The 22,337-nt window shown below is 43.9% G+C and overlaps 1 protein-coding gene across 2 annotated transcripts in view; it reads left to right on the top strand.

Moving 5' to 3' along the window:
* Window positions 1-7,044: 7,044 nt before the first annotated feature.
* QTRT1 (queuine tRNA-ribosyltransferase catalytic subunit 1) overlaps window positions 7,045-22,337 on the top strand; it is a 44,211-nt gene continuing 28,918 nt past the window's right edge. The window contains exons 1-5 of one of the 2 annotated variants that reach the window (XM_077470269.1): window positions 7,046-7,306; window positions 10,678-10,746; window positions 18,144-18,282; window positions 18,455-18,533; window positions 20,072-20,187. In XM_077470269.1, the coding sequence (XP_077326395.1) occupies window positions 7,082-7,306; window positions 10,678-10,746; window positions 18,144-18,282; window positions 18,455-18,533; window positions 20,072-20,187 (628 nt within the window). In that variant the 5' untranslated portion in view covers window positions 7,046-7,081. Of the gene's footprint in view, window positions 7,307-10,677; window positions 10,747-18,143; window positions 18,283-18,454; window positions 18,534-20,071; window positions 20,188-22,337 lie in introns of both variants that reach the window. The other variant, XM_077470270.1, reaches the window with a different exon arrangement.

The following is a 22,337-nucleotide window of genomic DNA, read 5'->3' as shown; positions in this document are numbered from 1 at the left end:
AACTGACTTGGTGGTGACAATATGTCTCATGGCACGTACAAAGTAACATGACTCCAAATTCTGAATTCCAAGTTCCAAATTCTGAATGTTATATTCCAAATTGATAATTCAATATTCCAAGTTCTGAATGGCAAATTCAGATTTTCGACTTCCAAATTGTGAGTTCTGAATTCTGAATCCAAGTTCCAAATTCCTCATTTTGAATACCAATTTCAAAGAATTCCAAATTCCGAGTCCTTAATTCCATATTCCAAATTCCAAGTTCCAAAATTCCAAATTGAGAGTTCCAATTGAGAGTTCTGAATCCCAAATTTTAAGAATTCCAATTCAAAATTCCACATTCCGAATACCCAATTCCAATTTCAAATGATAAATTCTGAGTTCCAAATTCCGAATTCAAATTCCGAATTCAAATTCCAAGTTCTGAATTTTCGATTACGAATACCAAATCCCAAATCCTCAATTCCACATTTCAAGTCCCAAACTCCAAATTTTATGTTCATGTAGGAAGGTGTCACCTTGTGATGTGCTAGAGCTATTGGATGCATTGGTGGTAAAAGAAAAGAGAAATCCTGCTAGTAAAGCATTAGACCAACATAGAGAAGAATTTATTCTGACTGTTATGGTCCTAGCATTGGATGGTTACAAATGTTTGATGCAGTTAGGGAAGGGAAGATGACTCCTACTACTGAGTGGTAGCATTTTTTGTTATAATCAAGTAAAAGCGAGATTTATTTACTTGGATAATTTTAACGGATGGTAAAATCAAAAAGCCTGAACGTATGTAGTTTGCGAAAAATAGCCTTGTGCAGAGACAGGCATTTTTCTACACCAGTCATTGCATGGGCACAAAGAAGACAATAGTTTTCAATGTGCCCTGTTTACATCACCACATTGGTATCATGTGTGTATTTTTTCTGTACAGAAATATGCCACTTGTATGCCTTTTCTGTGCAGAAAAACTCACAATGACATCAACATTATGGTGTTAACAGGGCACATACAAAACAATTGTTTTCTTTGTGTTTTTGAAGAGACCTAGGTTAGAAAAACACACGTCTCTGAACAAGGTGTGAACAAGACCAAAATATTGTATTTAAGTCATATCTGCACATTTTTTTTCCATCAGTTTTTATGCACATATGGTATGAACAAGGTCTTAAGCCGGTCATAGACAGTTCGAATCTCCTGCTGAACAGGTTGAGATTCGAACCAAGGATCTCCAGATCTGAGGGGCATATGCAAGAAAAACAAAACAAAAAAAAAACAGAATTTTTGCTTGCACGCGGTTGTGTCATGGATATGCAGTAATGTTTGTCTGTCAGCTTACCTCTCCACGTGTTCAGATTAAGAGGCCAGCCACTCTCACCTGGCTGCTTAAGTAATCTCTTCTCAAAGCATGGCTCCACCACAGCCCCTATCAGGGAACTCTATATTAACCTGTGCACTGCAAGCCAGCTCTGCTGATCAATATTGTGTGTTTATCTTTCGTGTGCAACTTACTGTGTCTTCAACGTCTAATTTCAGTTACAGATCTTGGCTTGTTCTTGACTATCCTTACCTGCTTGTTACCCTGATCTTTGACTATCTCCTGACTATCCTTACCTGCTTGTTGCCCCAACCTTTGGCTATCTCCTGACTATCCTTTATTGTCGCTGTCTGCTGTTTCCACTACCTCCCTGTAGTCTACTGTGAGCATGAGCTGGGAGGTCCTAGGGGTTGCGACCTGGACCCAGACTGCAGCTAAATCCATCCCCACCCGCTGGCTCTAGCTCCCAGTGTCATCCGTGTAGGTATTGTAGAGTACCTGCTCTCCTGTATATCCTAGAACTCCATCTGCAGCAGTCAGTCGTAGGGTCCACTACCTTGCAGTGCACTCCAGACCCCAACAGGGTGCACCTGTCACCTGGACCCGGGTGACCTGACAGATTGGATGATAGAAATCAGCAGAGCTTTCCCTCATTTCAGAGTTTCCCCTCAGATAAAGCGAAACCGCGATTGCAGTGCACAAACTATTTGCCTTTAGCAAATCAACCCCAAAGGCTCTGGGGGAGGGGTTTTCCTTTCAACGCTATCTGTGTTGACATGGGAATCAAGCTAATTTCTGGGTTATGAATTCCAAATTCTGACTTCTGAATTCCACATTCAGACACTTCCAAATTACAAGTTCTGAATTCCAAAATCTGAGAGACTGGATGTTCATGCCACCCACCCGCGATGGTGGTACGGGGAGGCAGAACAGGGATCTGCTTATGTAAACAAGGCAAATTCCCGTTCTGTCAGGGGGACAATACTGAGATCTGCTGTTCCTAGTGATCAGTGCAATCCACTGCATAGAGCAGGTAAGTATGACATGTTTGTTATTTTTCTAGGAAGAAAAAGCAAGACTTTACAAAAACAAGGCTGGGGCAGCCACAAGCTTGAAGTTAGGGACTAGGGATGTTAGGAAAAAAATGCACTTTATGTTGAACTGTTATCTTGTGAATCTCATCATGCCAAATTATTTAAGTAAAGCTTTTGGAAACTTTGCTTTGCCTGGTTTGAAGTTACTAAAGGGGTATAATGCAGGTAACCAGCACATATACATACAGGCCCGGACTGGCCATAGGGCAGACCGGGCATTTGCCCAGTGGGCCGGGGCCGCCCGCTCCAAAGAATGTTGCTGTTTAGGCCGCACAGCGGGAGGTAAGCGGCGACCGTGGCCTGAACATGGTTAACACAGGCCGTGGCCGCCGCTCGCCGCTACCGCTATGCGGCCATTCTGTGTCTCCTCCGGCGGAACTGGCGGCTGCATGGGCTGAGCTGTGTGTCTCTCTCACACACAGCTCAGCCTCAGCGCCGCGCTGACAGTTCCGTTCTCTGATCCCAGGGGCTGCTCCTTCTCCTCCAGCCAAGGTGTCCGCACGGTGAGGCAAGGGGCGGGGCTGCTGTGAAGACGTTTCCCCCGCTCGTGCCCACCCCTTCTCTTGTCGGCAGCACATGTGAGGAGAAAGCTTCCCTCACCATTGGCCACAACAGAGGGCCAATCAGAGACCTAGAGGGGCATCATGGGAAATGTAGTCCCAGAGAAAGGTAGCCCAATTGTTTTCAGCAGGGAGCTGACTACACTCCCCAGCATGCACACTGCTGGGGGGGGGGGGGGAGAAAAACCTGGAAACAAACAGAAGTGCCTGTAGCAGCTACTACAGGAGACATAAAAAACGAAAGAGAGGACTGTGCTGGGGAACTAATAGCCCCAGCACCACCAGAGAGAGCCATGCTGCACCGCACCACCAGAGAGAGCCATGCTGCACTGCACCACCAGAGAGAGCCATGCTGCACCACACCACCAGAGAGAGCGCCACACTGCACCGCACCACCAGAGAGAGCGCCACGCTGCACCGCACCACCAGAGAGCGCCACGCTGCACCGCACCACCAGAGAGAGCGCTCCACGCTGCACCGCACCACCAGAGAGAGCGCTCCACGCTGCACCGCACCACCAGAGAGAGAGCGCCACGCTGCACCGCACCACCAGAGAGAGAGTCACGCTGCACCGCACCACCAGAGAGAGAGTGCCACGCTGCGCCGCACCACCAGAGAGAGAGCGCCACGCCGCACCACCAGAGAGAGAGCGCCACGCCGCACCACCAGAGAGAGAGCGAAACGCCGCACCACCAGAGAGAGAGCGCCACACCGCACCACCAGAGAGAGAGCGCCACGCCGCACCACCAGAGAGAGAGCCACGCCGCACCACCAGAGAGAGAGCCACGCCGCACCACCAGAGAGAGAGCCACGCCGCACCACCAGAGAGAGAGAGCCATGCTGCACTGCACCACCAGAGAGGGAGCACCACACTGCACCTCACCACCAGAGAGAGCCACACTGTACCACACCACCAGAGAGAGAGAGAGCCATGCTGTTCCTGCACCACCAGAGAGAGAACCATGCTGCACCGCACCACCAAAAAGAGAGCAGGTCAGTGTCACTGGGCAGTGTGGGCACAATAGGAGACAGACAGTACTAGCGTTGTATGGCCACAATAGGACTGGGACACTGTAATATAAAGGGGACTGCACTGTAAAGGGGCACTGTAATCATTGCAGTACCCCTTTACAGTGCAGTTCCCTTTATATCACCGTGTCCCTGCACATTACAGTGTGGAGGACGGACACCAGCCATGTCTACCAAATCCCCCCCCCCCCCCGGTCCCTGGAAAAGTTGGCTGCCCAGTCTAAAATGCCCGGGCCTATTTTTTTTCCCAGTCTGGGCCTGTATACATACCTCCCAATTTTTGAACTTCAGAATGAGGGACACTTGTGCAAGGCAGTGACATTATCCAAGGTAAATAGCATAGCAAAAAGAACCCACCCCAGGGTAGGCCTCTCCTTCCTTGGTGTCCAAAGAGGAGTGAAACATGGAGGGCGTGACAACCACCCCATCACACTACAACCTGCCCCTGACCTACACGTGCAAGCGCACGCATCCTGTGTGCCGGAATGTCTGAATTCATAGGAGTGACATCATCCTGCACCGACCAATAAAGATAGCCAAGGCCTGGCACCCAGAAGAATTTGGGTAGAAGATGCTGGTGCCGGCAAGGGATGTGGGACAGTTGAAGGAGAGGCAATTATGTCAGACTTTATTCCGCTTTCACTTGACAGTCTCTCCAAATTAAGAAAATTATCATGGCACTGTGCTCAGTCCGACTCCCCCATTCTCCTCACACAGTTTTGAGTTTCGTCAGACCTCACTGTCATCCTGTCAGAAACCATTAAATCAGACCGAGACAGAAGTACAGTTAAATCACACTTGGTAATAGAACAAACGTAGTCAAAACATAGCCAAAGTTCATAAACCGGAACGGATAGTCAGACAAGCCAAACATCTGGGAGCTGGAGATGAGCGTAGTAAAACAGCAAGCGGGATGTGGAGCCAGAAGGGATGTCAGGCAAGCAAGTCTTTTAATAGGAATGCAGTAGAGTACCTCTGTGATGTTGACTAAGGCAAAGGCAGAGATCCTCTGGGCTGGACGGCTTAAGTAGGGCTGACGAGCAGGATATCATCAACAGCTGAGCAACTGTGGAGAGATAGGAGCTGGCAATTAGCCGACAGCTGAGTGGCCAGCTCAGAGAAGGAAGGGCTGAGCCCAGCCCTGACACATCCTAAGGGTGAGCTTATTTTTGAGCAGTTAAGCCACGATTTTACTGCCCCTGGACTGCTTTGTGGCTGGCAAAAATTAAAAACAGCACGTCACCTTTGATGGATGCTGCTGCCACTGAACATGGCTAAAGCTGGTCGTTGGGGCTGCCCTGTAGCCTCCCAATTTGCAGTGCGGTAGTGCGGCATTAATCAGCCAGTGAGGAGGCAACGTATCACCTCCTCACCATCTGTACAACATTTCCTGGCATGGATCGCTTTTCAGAGGAGCGGTCTGTCTGAACGAGCCCTTGCGGTTTATGCACACGGGCATATAATGTAAAATATGGCCGCATTTCTGCACCCAGGATCCAAAGGTGTTGCTTACAGCCAACTGTAGAGGTGAATGTCAGGATATTGCTGTATGTGGGTATACACAGCTCCAAATGTGAACATGCATACATGCAGGGAGGTGCGCTCTTGGACTGTCTGTAAAGTTTAGGGATAGAAAATGACAGATTATTAACACATTTACATTCTTGGATAATGGAAAGACTTCCCTAACCTCTTGCCGACCAGCCACCTTCGTTATACGGCGGCAGGTTGGCACGGCTGTGCTAACCGCCATAGGTGTATGTCTGCCGGTTTAAGAGCGATAGGGGGTGCGACACTGGAGCCAATGTTCGTGGCCGGCTGGTGAGATGTCCGCCAGCCCCCTGTGATTGCTCCATAGAGAGCCAGAATGGGGATTTGTGTGTGTAAACACACAAATCCCCATTCTGACAGGGGAGTAGAGAGAGATCTGCTGTTCATGGTGATCAGGAACAGCGATCTCTCTCCTCCTCCAGTCAGTCCCATCCCCCCACAGTTAGAAACACCTCCCTAGGGAACACTTAACCCCTTGATCGCCCCCCCCCCCAGTGTTAACTTCTTCCTTGCCAGTGACATTTATACAATAATCAGTGGCTATTTTTTATCTCTGAAAAAAAGTGTCTAAAGTGTCCGATCTGTCCGCTGCAATATTTCAGTCTTGCTAAAAATCGCTGATCGCCTCTATTACTAGTAGAAATAAAATAATTTAAAAATGCCATAAATCTATCCCCTATTTTGTAGGCGCTATAACTTTTGCGCAAACCAATCAATATACGCTTATTGCGATTTTTTTATCAAAAATATGTAGAAGAATACATATCGGCCTAAACTGATGAAGACATTTGTTTTAATTTTTTGGGGGATATTTATTATAGCAAAAAGTACAAAATATTGCTTTTTTTTTTTCAAAATTGTCGCTCTTTTTTTGGTTATAGCGTAAAAAATAAAAACCACAGAGGTGATCAAATACCACCAATAGAAAACTCTATTTCTGGGAAAAAAAGGACATAAATTTTGTTTGGGTACAACTTCGCACAACCACGCAATTGTCAGTTAAAACGAAGCAGCGCCGAATCGCAAAAATATATATATATATATATATATATATATATATATATATATATATATATATATATATATATTTTTTTTTTTTCAAAATTGTTGTTTTTTTTGTTTATAGTGCAAAAAATAAATACCACCAAAAGAAAGCTCTATTTGTGGGAAAAAAAATTACATCAAATTTTGTTTACAACGTCGCACGACCATGCAATTGTCAGTTAAAGCGACGCCATTACGAAAAATGGTCTGATCATGGGCGGGGGGGGGGGGGGGCTTAAGTGGTTAAAGCCATCAAATTGGATAATATGATTATACAATGAGAATTTTTTCTTAATTTTGTCAGTAACTTGATGAATATCCAAAACCAGATTGATTCCAGGGACAGATGACCGCAATGTTAATCATAACTTCAGTGCACAGTCACAGATTTTTTTTTTGTCAGTTCCCGATAAAGTTGCGTGAAACAGCCTGCGCGTCTGTCCCGTTACTATGGTGCTGGAACAGACGTGTCACTTCCGGCTGTCACTGGGAAGATGGCGGCGCCCAGAGGACATGCGTTAGTACACCGGGTCCTGGCGGAATGTCCAATCACCAAAGCCCGGGCCTGCGAGCTGACCTTACCGCACGGACCGGTGAAGACCCCGGTGTTTATGCCGGTGGGGACTCAGGGGACGATGAAGGGGATCACGGCTGACCAGCTGAGGGATCTGGGCTGTGAGATCTGCCTGGGGAACACCTACCACCTTGGGATGAGGCCGGTGAGGATGGACCCTCTTCTCTTTTGTAGTACTACAAGTCCCAGCTTACCTGATGCGGGCCTATTCAGCTTCAGAAGGCATCCCTGGGATGAGGAGTCAGCTTGGAAATCCGAGCTGGATCACCCACACAGCAAACCATTGGGGGGTGGGGCTCAGCTATACTCTTCATGATCCTGCATTTAAAGCAGTATTAAACCCGAAAAGTTATTTACCAATTCTTAGATGTGTTGGCTGCATTCGTTATCTCTTCTAGGCTGTCTTCCATTTTCACCCGGTGATCCTGCCAATAAGTCTGTTGTTTTTCAACAATACTAGATGTCCAGTAAAAGTGACGAGGGTTTGGACAAACCGTTTACCACTGACGGGGTGCTTTATAATCCGCTTTTATTTTATGTAAAACCTTTATCCCAAAAGGGGGGGGAGTTTGCTGTAACTGCTTATAAAGTGAGAGCTGAAGTTTGGCTTCAATTTGTTCATATATTTAACCACTTCCTGCCCGCCGGCCATCAAGTGATGGCTGGGCATCTCTCCTGGGTGGATGCCATATGACGGCCCTCCAGAATGACCGCTCTCGCGCGTCGTGGTGGTGTGGTGTGTCAGTCTGACACATCGATCTTGGTAAAGAGCCTCTGACATGACGTGATCAGCCATGTCCAATCACGGCAGATCACGATGTAAGCAGGAAGAGCCGTTGATTGGCTTTTCCTCACCTGCGTCCAATAGACGCGAGTAGAGGAGAGACAATTGGCTTCTCTCCTGGGGGGGTCTGCCAATCAGTGCCCAGGTAGCTGCCAATCAGTGCCCATCCTCAATGCCTGCCAGTGCCTTCAGTGATGCCTATCAATGCCATCTATCAGTGCCACCCTAAAGTACCCATCAGTGCAGCCTTTCTGTGCCACCCATGAGTGCCCGTCAGTGCTGCCTATCAATGGCCATCAGTGCTACATACAGTGGTGTGAAAAAGTGTTTGCCCCCTTCCTCATTTCCTGTTCCTTTGCATGTTTGTCACACTTAAGTGTTTCGGAACATCAAACCAATTTAAACAATAGTCAAGGACAACACAAGTAAACACAAAATGCAATTTGTAAATGAAGGTGTTTATTATTAAAGGGGAAAAAAAATCCAAACCATCATGGCCCTGTGTGAAAAAGTGATTGCCCCCCTTGTTAAAACATACTATAACTGTGGTTGTCCACACCTGAGTTCAATTTCTCTAGCCACACCCAGGCCTGATTATTGCCACACCTGTTCACAATCAAGGCATCACTTAAATAGGAGCTGCTTGACACAGTAAGGTCCACCAGAAGATCCTTAAAAGCTACACATCATGCCGAGACCCAAAGAAATTCAGGAACAATTGAGAAAGAAAGTAATTGAGATCTATCAGTCTGGAAAGGGTTATAAAGCCATTTCCAAAGCTTTGGGAATCCAGCGAACCACAGTGAGGGCCATTATCCACAAATGGCGAAGACATGGAACAGTGGTGAACCTTCCCAGGAGTGGCCGGCCGCCCAAAATTACCCCAAGAGCGCAGCGACGACTCATCCAAGAGGTCAAAAAGACCCCACAACAACGTCCAAGGAACTGCAGGCCTCACTTGCCTCAGTTAAGGTCAACGTTCATGCCTCCACCATCAGGAAAAGACTGGGCAAAAATGGCCTGCATGGCAGAGTTCCAAGGAGAAAACCACTGCTGAGCAAAAAGAACATCAAAGCTCGTCTCAATTTCTCCACAACACATCTTGATGATCCCCAAGACTTTTGGGACAACATTCTGTGGACCGATGAGACAAAAGTGGAACTCTTTGGAAGGTGTGTGTCCAAGTATATCTGGCGTAGAAGGAACACTGCATTTCATAAAAAGATCATTATACCAACAGTAAAATATGGTGGTGGTAGTGTGATGGTCTGGGGCTGTTTTGCTGCTTCAGGACCTGGAAGACTTGCCGTGATAAAAGGAACTATGAATTCTGCTGTCTACCAAGAGATCCTGAAGGAGAATGTCCGACCATCTGTTCGTGTACTCAAGCTGAAACGAACTTGGGTTCTGCAGCAGGACAATGATCCTAAACACACCAGCAAGTCCACCACCGAATGGCTGAAGAAAAACAAAATGAAGACTTTGGAGTGGCCTAGCCAAAGTCCTGACCTGAATCCTATTGAGATGTTGTGGTATGACCTTAAAAAGGCCGTTCATGCTCGAAAACCCTCTAATGTAACTGAATTAGGACAATTCTGCAAAGATGAGTGGGCCAAAATTCCTTGAGGAAGCTGTAAAAGCCTCATTGCACGTTATCGCAAACGCTTGGTTGCAGTTGTTGCTGCTAAGGGTGGCCCAACCAGTTATTAGGTTTAGGCGGCAATCACTTTTTCACACAGGGCCATGATGGTTTGGATTTTTTTTCACCTTTAATAATAAACACCTTCATTTACAAATTGCATTTTGTGTTTACTTGTGTTGTCCTTGACTATTGTTTAAATTGGTTTGATGTTCCGAAACACTTAAGTGTGACAAACATGCAAAGGAACAGGAAATGAGGAAGGGGGCAAACACTTTTTCACACCACTGTATCAGTGCCACCTCATTGGTGCCACCTTATCAGTGAAGGAGAAAACGTACTTATTTACAAAATGTTATAATGGAAACAAAAGAAAAACTTTTTATTTTTTATTTTATTTTTTAGATTTTTTTTATTTAGTAAAAAATAAAAACCCCAGTGGTGATCAATTACCACCAAAAGAAAGCTCTATTTGTGGGAACAAAATGATAAAAATGTAGTTTGGGTAAAGTGTAGTATGACCGCGCAATTTTCATTTAAACAGCGACAACGCTGAAAGCTGAAAATTGGCTTGGCCTGGGCTGGAAGGGGGGAAAGTGCTGGGTATTGAAGTAGTTAAAAAGGAACTGCAGTTTGCTCACATAATTTGTAATAAAAAAACATCTTTGCCATTGTGAAGCTTCCCTCCAACTAGACTCAGTGGAGGGAGATTACTGCAGCATACTTGGGAAGTACAGAATCACAGTGTATATATATATATTACACACACACACACACACACTGTGATTCTGTATGCAATACAAGTTCCCGGCCAACGCTCTTTGTTCAAAAATCCACGGGAAAGTTTGTACAAAGTCCGATCGTGTGTATGAGGCTTTACATGGGGGGGAAAGGTTCTTTTTTTATTTTTTATTTTTTCTGTGCAGATTTTGCATGCAATTTTTTGACAATGGTACTTTAGTTCCAATTTTAAAAGTTGAAAAGATGACTGTGTATGTATATGTATGTGTGTGTGTATATATATATATATATATATATATATATATATATATATATATATATATATATTTATTTTTTTTTTTTTTTTTTGTAGGGTCCTGAAGTGATGAAAAAAGTGAATGGCCTGCATGGGTTCATGAATTGGGACCGGAACCTTCTCACAGTAAGTTGGGTGTCACTGCACCACAAATGGTCAGAACTAAATGTACAAGATATTCTTTAACCACTTAAGGACCGCCGTATTGCCATTGTGCCTGCCTGTGCCATTGTGCTGACGTACAATCACGTACATCTACGTGATTGCCTTCCAGCGGGTGGGGGGTCCGATCGGACCCCCTCCCGCTGTTTACGGCGGTCCGATTCGGTCCAGGAGCGCTCCGTGATGAGGGGATGGCCGTTGGTTTTCGGCCACCCCCTCTGGATCGCTCCTGGCCAATGAGAAGCTTCCTCCCCTGTGTATTGTTTACACAGGAAGGAGGTAGTGATGTCATTCTCCTCGGGGCGGTCTTTTTGACCGGACTACGAGGAGAAGAGTAAAAGTAAGTGTGCACCAACACTACACTGACATGTAGGTACACACAGGCACACAAACCCCCCCCGATCCCCCCTCCCCCCCCAGTCACAGTGTCACTGATTGCATTGATCATTTCTTTACTGATCAATGCATTCAGTGTCAGTTGTGACAGTAAAAACTGTCAGGACAGTTAGTGTTAGGTCCAGGGTAGCCCCCTATCACCCCCCAATAAAGATTTAACCCCCTGATTGCCCCTAGAGTTAACCCTTTCACCCCCTTTTGCCAGTGTCACTAAGCGATCATTTTTCTGATCGCTGCATGTGTCGCTAGGTAGCTAGTTATTTTTTTAGGTTCACCGCCAGGTTTTTATATCGCTAGGTACCCCGATATACTACCCAATAATGGTTTTAACCCCCAGATTGCCGCTAGTTAACCCTTTCACCCCCTTTTGCCAGTGTCACTAAGCGATCGTTTTTCTGATCGCTGCATTAGTGTCGCTACAGTCGCTAGGTAGCTAGTTATTTTTTTAGGTTCACCGCCAGGTTTTTATAGCGCTAGGTACCCCGATATACTACCCAATAATGGTTTTAACCCCCTGATTGCCGCTAGTTAACCCTTTCACCCCCTTTTGCCAGTGTCACTAAGCGATCATTTTTCTGATCGCTGCATGTGTCGCTAGGTAGCTAGTTATTTTTTTAGGTTCACCGCCAGGTTTTTATATCGCTAGGTACCCCGATATACTACCCAATAATGGTTTTAACCCCCAGATTGCCGCTAGTTAACCCTTTCACCCCCTTTTGCCAGTGTCACTAAGCGATAATTTTTCTGAACGCTGCATCAGTGTCGCTAGTGTCGCTAGGTAGCTAGTTATTTTTTTAGGTTCACCGCCAGGTTTTTATAGCGCTAGGTACCCCGATATACTACCCAATAATGGTTTTAACCCCCTGATTGCTGCTAGTTAACCCTTTCACCCCCTTTCACCAGCGATCACAGTATAAGTGTCACTGGTGACGCTGGTTAGCCAGTTAGTTATTTAGGTTCCCCGTCAGGTTTTTATATAGCGCCAGGGACCCCCATATACTACCTAATAAAAATGTGAACCCCCTGATTGCCCCTAGTTAACCCTTTCACCACTGATCACCGTATAAGTGTTACGGGTGACTCTGGTTAGTTTGTTTTTTATAGCATTTTATATTCAAATCCGGAAGGCAGTGCTTGGTTTTCGGGGTCCCGTACGTGGCTAGGCTCCCAAAAAGTCCCCCACATGTGGTATCCCCGTACTCGGGAGAAGCAGCAGAATTTATTTTGGGGTGTAATTTGACTTCTGCCCATAGCATGTGTGAGCAATATATCATTTAGTGACAACTTTGTGCAAAAAAAAAAAAAGTTTGTAATATTCCCGCAACTTTTGGCAAAATATAAAATATTCCATGGACTCAACATGCCTCTCAGTAAATAGCTTGGGGTGTCTACTTTCCAAAATGGGGTCATTTGGGGGGGTTTTGTGCTATTTTGGCATTTTATGGCCTTCGAAACTGTGATAGGTAGTGAGGAGTTGAATCAAAAATTTGCACCCTTAGAAATCCTGAAGGTGGTGATTGGTTTTCGGGGTGCCGTGCGCGACTAGACTCCCAAAAAGTCCCACACACGTGGTATCCCCATACTCGGGAGAAGTAGCGGAATATATTTTGGGGTGCAATTCCACATATAACCATGGCATATGTGAGCAATATATCATTTAGTGACAACTTTTAGTAAAATTTTTATTATTTTTTTTATTTTTATTTTTTGTCATTATTCAATCCCTTAGGACAAAAAAAATAAATATTCAATGGGCTCAACATACCCATCAGCAATTTCCTTGGGGTGTCTACTTTCCAAAATGGGGTCATTTGGGGGAGATTTGTACTGCCCTGCCATTTTAGCACCTCAAGAAATGAGATCGGCAGTCATAAATTAAAAGCTGTGTAAATTCCAGAAAATGTACTCTAGTTTGTAGACGCTATAACTTTTGCGCAAACCAAAAAATATACGCTTATTGACATTTTTTTTACTAAAGACATGTGGCTGAATAAATTTTGCCCTCAATGTATGACTAAAATTTAGTTTATTCGATTTTTCTTATAACAAAAAGAAGAAAATATATTTTTTTTTTCAAAATTTTCGCTCTTTTTCCATTTATATCGCAAAAAAAAAAAATCGCAGAGGCAATCAAATACCATCAAAAGAAAGCTCTATTTGTGGGAAGAAAAGGACGCAAATTTCGTTTGGGTGCAATATTGCATGACCGCGCAATTACCAGTTAAAGCAGCGCAGTGCGAAATTGCAAAAAGACCTCTGGTCCTTAAGGTGTTTATTGGTCCGGAGCTGAAGTGGTTAAAGGGTAAATACACTTTCATGGGGGAAAACAATTGCAAATAAAATAAATATTACAACTAAGGGTGGACCGATTATATAGTTTTTTTTTTCCGGACCAATACTGATTTTTCGGCTGCCTTCCAGGTTCTGATATTCTGTAGAGTTAAGCGTTTTATTTTTACACTGTCCTTTTAAAAAAAAAAAAAAAAAAAAAATTTATTTTTTTTGCTGTCAGAAGGAATGTAAACTCCCTTGTGAGAGTAATGGGCAGTGACAGTTACTCTTTATGGAGGGATCTGGGGTCTAGAAGACCCCCAACCTCTCCTCTGCACTTGAAAGTATTCAAAACGAAAAGATCTGCAAAATACTTTTGAATACTTTTTATTTTTATTTTTTTAAAACTTGCGCCCTTAGGATGCCAGTAATCCATAAGAGATGTCATAACATTGCTTCCGGGTTACTAGATTTTCAGCTTTGTTCAGGTCTTCGGCCAGCAGGCGGATGCGCCCGGCTGGTCACCCGGCCGGTGGGACAGGAGACCCAGATGGAGCAGTGGGAATCGCTGCTTGTAATAACGGCTGAGTGGCTGTTAAACCGCACCATTTGTTGTTACAATAAAGCAGATTGTCGGCTCTAAAGAATGGTACCCGCAGGCATCCCCCCTGGTTCAACCCTTTGAAGCAATACTGGTAACATTGGTACGTTTGTGACCGATCCTAATGCACCGATAATCGCTCGACCCCCCCTAAATATAACACACAATTGCGAGTTATATTACACAAGTTATATTATAATTCAATGTTATCAAAAATGACTTTTCCTTTTTCATTTTGCAGCTCTTTTATTTTCTGTATACAGAGCGCCCCCCCCAGAAATGTAATTTCCTGCTTGTGTGATTGGCTCACTGTTTTTCCCAGAAAGTCAGATTTTTGACATCCCCTGCTACAAAAATGTAATTTTTGGTGATATACGCCCAAAAGGAAATTGCGTCTAAAGGGATGCAGACCCTGCAATTTCCCACAGAGCTCTGCAGGCGCCCAGCTGACTGATGCTTATACAGTAACTCCCATTAGACTTACTTGGCACATGGACACAGACAGCTATTTCTTCATAATTACAAAATGTAGGAATCTGCAACAAAAAGTTTTTTTTAAAAACCCCTGCAATATACATAGATCATCTAGAGGGGAATTTTATTTTATTTTTCTCAACAAAAATGGAGTTACTCTTTAAAGCACCGATATGTGATTGTGACATGTGAGAATAAATGATGTTTACACACTAGATGTGTTTTTTTTTATTTTTTAATTTTTTTCTGTTCATCCCATCGGTCTGATCAAACCAAAACTGAAGAGCTTGGGAGGAGATCCTGTACTTACAGTCCGATGTTAGTACAGTGATTGCCCTGCTGAGCTATTGTGTTCCGACAAGCTGATGGCTCCTCCCACCAGAACACAGCAGTCAGGGCTCTCAGCTGGGGTCATGCCCCTTCGACAGAAGCTGGACCGGCTGCCGTACACACGGGCCGAATATTAGCTGGTTTCTGTTGAACCAAAGATACCACCTGACATTTGGCCCATGTGTATGGGACTTTAGTGTGGTGGTAATGAAGATACTTAAAACAAAAGCGCTAACGGCAACAATCCAGCCATGGAGCACCATCATCCCAAGCAGGCTATGCCCTGCAATTCCTGAACTGAATGTACCTGTGATCTTCTGTTTTGAGCCAGTTGACATGACTCTCCTTTGTTCTTCTTCAAGTAATATAAATCTTGCATATCATTTTAAAATGTATGTTCACCTTTACAGAAAAAATGGAAAGCTAATCGAACACCGTACACCTCCCCCCCCCCCCCCCCTTTTACCTCCTGATCCCTGCTATACTTGCCTCTGGCAATGCTGAGCTTTCAGTGCCCCCAATGCCAGCAGTCCAAGTATTTGAAATCCCCACTCTCCTGCCTCTTCTCTGTGCAGCACCCAGGCTGGACCAGCACTGATTAATTGTGCAGGAGCCAATCGGAATCACTCTGGTCCATCCCAGGAGCGCCACACAAAGAAGCAGGAGAAGAGCATGAAATTCAAACCCCCAGACCACTGGACCATCTACGTGGGCACTGACAGCTCAGCATCGCAGGAGGTAAGTACAGCGGGGACCAGGGGGGTGGGGAGGGTGTACAGTATTCACCTTTTTCATTTTTTTTTCTGTGAACTAACTCTTTTTAAGCTGATATGTAAATCTAAATCCACTGAAAACCTACTTAGCAGGGATGAGCGTGGGGGTTGGTCCAGACCTGGAAGTTAGCTAAATTGCTGGGCCAAAGAGCTGTGGGCAGGAAATTGCTTACCTGTCGACTGTATGTAACAAAGGGGTGAGGATACTTGTGACGTTATTGACCAAATATGGCCACATGGCCCTTAAGACAAAGACATTGTTCCAATATGGCCATTTGGCAACATTAGTTCAATAAACTCATGGGCATCCCTGCTTCTTTGTAATGAAGAAACAAGAATTACCAATGGGATTTTAGATGAGGCACAACACAGGAATAAAATCAATAAAGTAAAGATTTATTGGTAAGGTGGGAGGTGGATGTGGGCCCATTAGACACTGAAGACTGGGAGGACATCCTCACCAATGTTGGACTGGTTTCCCCTAGACTGTCTGACCGGCTAACCCAACTTTACATTATACACAAGGCTTACCTCACTCCACTAAGACTGAGCAAGTTCCGCACGGCATATGACCCGGGGTGTCCGCGTTGTGGGGATCACCCGTGCACATTTTATCATTTACTATGGGCCTGCCCAGACGTTCAAGCCTTTTGGTTGCATGTCATCCGCTTTCTACATGACCACATGGGTTCTCCGCTACAGGCTGACCCCAAACTTTGCCTACTAGGTCTTCTTCCTGACGCTCAGACCAACCGCTGTCATGCTGCCTTTCTGCACGAGACCCTGTTCAGTGCTAGAAAGCTGATCGCTAAGCTGTGGTTGCGCACAGCACCACTCACAGTTAGAGCGTGGATACTTGAGGTGAATCTGTCGCTGCCTTTGAAGAAGGTCACATATGCGCATAGGGGCTGCCCCAATAAATATAATAGGATATGGGATAGGTGGCTTGCCAATCCAGACACCTGTGTGGAGCCTGATTAATGTTGTACGGTAGGCACCCTGCTTACAATTGAAATCTAGAAATTATGTGTGCTCTACGTTCCCAGTCTATTGGCGGAGCTGGCCGGTGGGTGGTGGGTGGGTTGGTGGGGTGGTTTTGAAGAGAGTTTGACCAACGTAGCTGTAATGTTTATCGTTGCTCTGTATGACGTCTGTATCTGTACTCTGATAGCCATGTTATTCTCAAATGCTTCGTATGCTGTATGACTTGCTGATCTTGTCCACCAATAAACTTGTTGTTTTTGAAAAAAAAAAAAAAGATTTATTGGTAAATACAATTTACAAATAAATTTGTTTCCAACAGATCAACAGTGACATAATTGCCATATAGTAAAGCAGACTGGTCAATATATAAGTGTTAATTTCGCAGCCAGGTACAGTGTTTTAAAGCTTAATCCTTAATAGGTGTGAATGTGCATCAATGTAACCCGATGCGTTTCGTGACATAGCACTACTTCCTCAGGGGTTGATGCACACACAATTCTCTATAAAGTAGAAATAGTTTAGGAGAATGAAATGTAATACAGTTAATTCAGTTATTGCAAATATTGGATATCAACCAAAAGGGGATCTATATTTACGAATCACATGCCTATGACCTAATGGTAGTTGCCTAGAAATGTCTGACCCGGAAACTGTGGGCATGGGATTCCAAGGGCCCAGCAGTGCAAACAGGATGGAATGGCGGGCATGGAGAGCAATCCAACAAGTCCTCCACCATGACGGCTTTGAAAACTGTGTCTTATGTGTTAATATACATGACATAAAACTATCACTTAGGTGTTGACAGAAAAGGAAAATTATGTGTACTACATACATGAACATGTGTGCAAAACATATATGATAAAAAAAAGGATGGGGGGGGGGATGGGCAACCAACCACCAAACCCTCATGGCTCCACAGAAAACTAGTGAGTGTAAGTGATCTGCTTTAGTGGGTGCAAAACCAACTGAGGTATATTGGTAAGTATAAATGTATATATGTAAAGCTTAGTATGACTATACCTAGATATAAGTGGTCTATCTCCAGTAGTGCAAAATCAATGCAAATAATAATAAAAATGGTTGAAAGATGACATGCAACTAAATAAAAATAGGTGAAAAAAGGGAAGACGTTGAATGGAAATAACCTACCATGGTGAGACATGCTGACAAGGAGTGAAGAATAATGTGACCGACCACTGTGGAGAACGTGCAGGACTGATGCTTCCCCGCCCGTCCTATTTATACATGCAGGCCTCCAATCGGAGCCCTCCTAAGGTCAGGTGAAAACCACCCCTCTTTGTTGTGTGCACCTACATGGCAGGGAATCTCTTGCCCGCAGCTTATTGGGCCAGAAAGAATACAATCCTGTAACAGTTTCCCGTGAGTTTGGGAAATGGGTTGGAATCGAGTTTGGCTCCAAACCCAGCTCATCTCTACTAAGTTAGGACCTCTTAACAAAACTAGAAATACTGACTTTAGAACGGAAGCACGATATGTGTCTGGGGTTTATGATTTCTAATTGGTGATTTTAGGACAGTGGCGGCTTTCAGATGGTGTCATTGGTGGAACTCTCCAAGGTGACGGAAGAAGGCGTTCATTTCACATCTCCCTATGATAACAGAGAGATCTTACTCACTCCAGAGAAGTCTATTGAAATCCAGAATGCTCTTGGTAAGTTTTATAAATGCGTCTAAATTCTAACCATTGATTAGTTAGTCTCAGATACCATTCACATCTATTAAATATATTGTTTGTATGCATTTATGTCCTTTTTCTAAGGGTCACAATCAATGAATTGTTCAATATTTCTCTCTAACGCAGCTGCTTTGTATCATCTTCTCAGGTTCTGACATCATGATGCAGCTTGATGACGTGGTGAGCAGTACCATCTCCGGACCCCGCGTGGAGGAGGCTATGTACAGGTTAGCATAGAAAAAGAGGGGTTCCCCTTGGGGTGTGGACTTTAACGCCACTTAGATAAATATCACAAAAGGATGTAGTAGAGAAAATACTTGTATATATTATTAGAAATACCTAGATTAAAACATATGTAATGGAGTATTACACATGGCGGCCACTGCTGATGATGCAATAGTTACAAATAGGTGATATGTAGGAGTTATCCTTTACTTTCAGAGTCTACTAGAGATACTCCTTCCTCAGGGTTAGATACGATATGAAAAGGTTCCATGCAACCTGTTGCCTATAGATAGGTTCCGTGCAATCTGTTTATAGGAGACCAGAGAGAGAGCGAGAGAGACGCATGCCTCATACTAACAGCTCTAAGTGCCTCCCCTAAACTCCAACCAGAAGAACTATATCTTTTCCACTCCATCTCGAGTGTACACTCAGGACTCCATCTATGGGCCTCAGTGTGTCCTCCTCGTTGTCACACATATAAGCCTTCTGGATTTGGGCTTCTGACCTCACTCGGACGATACTCCTTCCTCAGGGGTAGATGGGATAGGAAAACTAACTGCAGCAATCAAGTGCTTATAGCACACTCCATTGAATTAAAAACAGAAAGCACAGCATGGCCCCCGGGAAACTGCCATCACCCTGAAGAATCCAGCATAAAGTATTGAATTAAACAGATTATACAATAGTTGTCCAAGTGAGATCAGAAGCCCAAACCCGGAAGGCTTCCTATATGTGGGACAACAAGGAGGACCCATAGATGGAGTCCTGGGTGTATGCTCAAGGTTCCATGCAACCTGTTCAGGAGACCAATCTATATGCAACAGGTTGCATGGAAACTATTCATATCCTATCTCCCCCTGAGGAAGTAGTATCTCTAGTAGACGCTGAAACACGTCGGTTGAAGGATAACTCCTACATACCACCTATTTATAACTATTACATCATCAGCAATGGCTGCCATGTATACTCAATTGCATATGTTTTAATCTATGTTTTTCTAATAAAATATACAAGATGCTGGAGCATGTTACATGTTTCCCCCTAAAAATGGGTTCAACATGTAACATTTTGCAAAGGGGAATTTATTATTTTAATGCACATGTGTTTGAGTTGTTTAAAGTGACCCTATCACATATCTACAACATAAAGTAAAGCTGCTCCCTTTAAAGAGAAAAAAAAAAGCTGTAAAACTGGTTCCCCTTGCTGACGTACGTGTCCTGTACGTGTCCTGTAGTAAGGTGGGGGTGAGCATCCAGAATCGGTGAAAAGGTTTCCTAGACCGTAAACCTGTTGGAGGTTTACCATAGGGAGGCAACTTTTATTACTTTTTTTATTACAGCGTGCCAGTGTCCATCACCTGAAGGTGGCCTATAACCCACATAGTAACTACTATGGCTCTTTGTCCCATGATGTACGATAAGAAAAATGATCACAGGGCACACAAAATCCATGACAGTCTGAACAGAATTAGACAGAATTTTAAATAATCACAGCTTTAAAATTATTTTACATTTGACCAGAGTTCTTTCTTAATGATTAGATCCATCCGCTGGCTTGATCGCTGCCTTGCTGCCAATAAACGCCCAGAGAAACAGAACCTGTTTGCTATTATTCAAGGAGGACTTGATGCTCAGCTCCGCAAGAAATGTTTAGAGGGTATGTATGGTTCATCATATTAGAGTATTGCACTACAGCAGTATGTTAATGACCGCTTGAGTGATGACTCCGAGTCTGCTGGGGCTGCTGACATAACATCCAAGATGGCGTACCCCAGCAGCAGTCTTAGGACTTTGTTATCTACACACGGGAAGCTCTAATGCTAAATAACATACGTAAATTGTGTTTTAAAGTGTTTGTTACCCCAACACTTCATATTCCTTATATGTGCCTGCTGTACCATGTACTTGTATGATAAATTATCCTGTTCTTTGTATTGGTTCCTTTATGTGAAATACCTGTTGTTCCTGCCAGTCCCTCTGTACTTCCATTAAAAACTGACCACACTAAGCAGGAGAACACACTGTGGTCAGTTCCCTAGTTATGCTGCTCTACTCCAATAATCTCTCTTTTCTTTTTTTTTTTCCCTCCTTTTTTATTTTATAGGAGATTATATATAAGTGGGGACGGAAAGTATTCAGACCCCCTTAAATTTTTCACTCTGACAGAAAAACACAGCATTGTTGACCTTTTTGCAGATTTATTAAAAAAGAAAAACTGAAATATCACATGGTCCTAAGTATTCAGACCCATGGCTCAGTATTTAGTAGAAGCGCCTTTTTTTATCTAATAGAGCCATGAGTCTTTTTGGGAAAGATGCACCAAGGACAGCCATTTTTAGGTCTCTCCAGAGATGCTCAATTTGGTTTAAGTCAGGGCTCTGGCTCGGCCATTCAAGAACAGTCACGGAGTTATTGTGAAGCCACTCCTTCATTATTTTAGCTGTGTGCTTAGGGTCATTGTCTTGTTGGAAGATAAACCTTCGGCCCCATCTGAGGTCCTGAGCACTCTGGAGAAGGTTTTCGTCCAGGATATCCCTGTACTTTGCCACATTCATCTTTCCCTCAATTGCAACCAGTCGTCCCGGCCCTTTCAGCTGAAAAACACGCACACAGCATGATGCTGCCACCACCATGCTTCACTGTTGGGACTGTATTGGACAGGTGATGAGCAGTGCCTGGTTTTCTCCACACATTCTGCTTAGAATTAAGGCCAAATAGTTCTATCTTGGTCTCATCAGACCAAAGAATCTTATTTCTCACCATCTTGGAGTCCTTCAGGTTTTTTTTATTTTTATTTTTATTTTTTTTTATTTTAGAAAACTCCATGTGGGCTTTCATGTGTCTTGCAGTGAGGAGAGGCTTCCGTCGGGCCAATAAAGCTGCAAAAATGTCAACAATTCTGTGTTTTTCTGTCACTATGGGGTGCTGTGTACATTAATGAGGGAAAAAAATGAACGTAAATGATTTTAGCAAATGGCTGCAATATAACAGAGTGACAAAATTTAAGGGGGTACTGAATACTTTCAGTCCTCACTGTGTGTGTGTGTGTGTGTGTGTGTGTATATATATATATTACTGAATGGGTTTTAGGTGATCATTACATTTTATAGTAAGGCTTACCTATATATACTGGAAATGTCTCCTCAACGTATACTGTTTTACTTTACATGCAGCCGGTGATGTCACCGGCAAATGCACTCTAAAGGAACAGCATACCTGTGTTGATACTTTAGAGTCCTGCACCGTAAGCGGCGGCTCCCACGCATGTGGGGGAACGTCATCATGGCTCTGGTCACTTACACAGCAGGAGTCAGTGAACCGGAAAAAAGACTGGGTGAAGATGGAGGCGCCTTCAGAGGGGACAGCGCGGCACCGTAGGGCCTTGTTTTAAGGTAAGTTTCACATAATGTGCTAGTATGTGATGCATACTAGCACATTATGAATTTTATTTTGCAGGTTTAAAAAAAAAAAATGGTGATTTACTACCGCTTTAAAGAAAGGTTTACAAGTTTGTAAAGAATACAGAAACGTACAAAAAATAGAAAACTGTAAATGTACAAGGGTTTCCAAGAAAACCAATTTGAATCAATAACAGGAAACTTGAACTGTACGAAAAGATTGTCCCTGTGTATATGTACTGTGCTGTCTTAATTTCTTCAATGAACAATTGCAGAATTAAACAAGCACAGAAGCAGGGCAAATAAAAATAAAAAAAAGAATGACGAGAGAAACCTAGTTCAGAATTGGATACACATTTGCTTAGTGCATATATAACCTTATGGGAAGATTGATGAAATAGTGATCTAG

Source organism: Lithobates pipiens, unplaced genomic scaffold, assembly GCF_037356315.1.
Source record: "Lithobates pipiens isolate NorthernLeopardFrog02 unplaced genomic scaffold, aLitPip1_a1.2 Scaffold_8, whole genome shotgun sequence".
NCBI lineage: Eukaryota > Metazoa > Chordata > Amphibia > Anura > Ranidae > Lithobates > Lithobates pipiens.
This window is presented reverse-complemented; position numbering and strand designations above follow the sequence as displayed.